Genomic DNA, 692 nt, shown 5'->3' on the forward strand with positions numbered 1-692 from the left:
ACAGTGCAGCCTCTGAGGATAGCAGTCTCTAGTTCTGTGCAAATTTCTGCAACCTCCTTGACACCCTCACATGTGCAGTGCACATTCTCTTGCCCTACTGCTGTTCCTCTCTGCTGCAGTTTTTCCCTTTGATACAGTAAAGAAGGACCAGGTTCCCAGGATTGGACCTGACTGAGTACAGCAGTGCTATTACTCATTACCATCATCCCACAGTAATAATATCAGCAATAATGCATATTGGATTTGAACACTTGTCAAGAACAGGGCTGTATCATGCTAGGTGCGGCACAAACCTGGATTAAAAATGTTCCATCCCAAAGCTCTGACAGCAGCCAGGACTAGCAATGCTGCGCATACTCTTCTCACTAGTGCTGGCTCTAATTTTGTGAAGGCTACAGCACTAGTCTGTCCCCTCCACGTGCCAACTAGAAGAGAGCATACACAGCAGTCTTGCCAGGCAGATGGACGGAGGGAGCATGGGCTTTGTGAGAACCTGACTTTCATGGGATATCCTCTCTTCTTGCTCAGCAGGGCTACATTCTCCACCTCTCCTGGGAACAGCAGCCATGCCAGGACTGATGGCACCCATTTCAAATGGATTCACTGGAGTGGTACCATTCGCAAATGGGCATCCCGCCTTGGAAACAGTTTACACCAATGGCCTTGTGCCATACTCGGGTACGGACAGCAGG

At 49.3% G+C, this 692-nt stretch overlaps 1 protein-coding gene across 1 annotated transcript in view; it reads left to right on the forward strand.

Annotated features, from left to right (window-relative positions):
* The window catches only part of CELF5 (CUGBP, Elav-like family member 5), a gene marked incomplete at its 5' end in the record, with an annotated part of 2,920 nt that overhangs the window by 308 nt on the left and 1,920 nt on the right, over positions 1 to 692 (forward strand). The window contains one exon of the mRNA XM_009701412.1: positions 532 to 678. Coding sequence (XP_009699714.1) covers positions 532 to 678 — 147 coding nt within the window. The remainder of the gene's footprint in view (positions 1 to 531; positions 679 to 692) is intronic.

The sequence above is a fragment of the Cariama cristata genome, unplaced genomic scaffold (assembly GCF_000690535.1).
Source record: "Cariama cristata isolate BGI_N322 unplaced genomic scaffold, ASM69053v1 scaffold37005, whole genome shotgun sequence".
Lineage (NCBI taxonomy): Eukaryota > Metazoa > Chordata > Aves > Cariamiformes > Cariamidae > Cariama > Cariama cristata.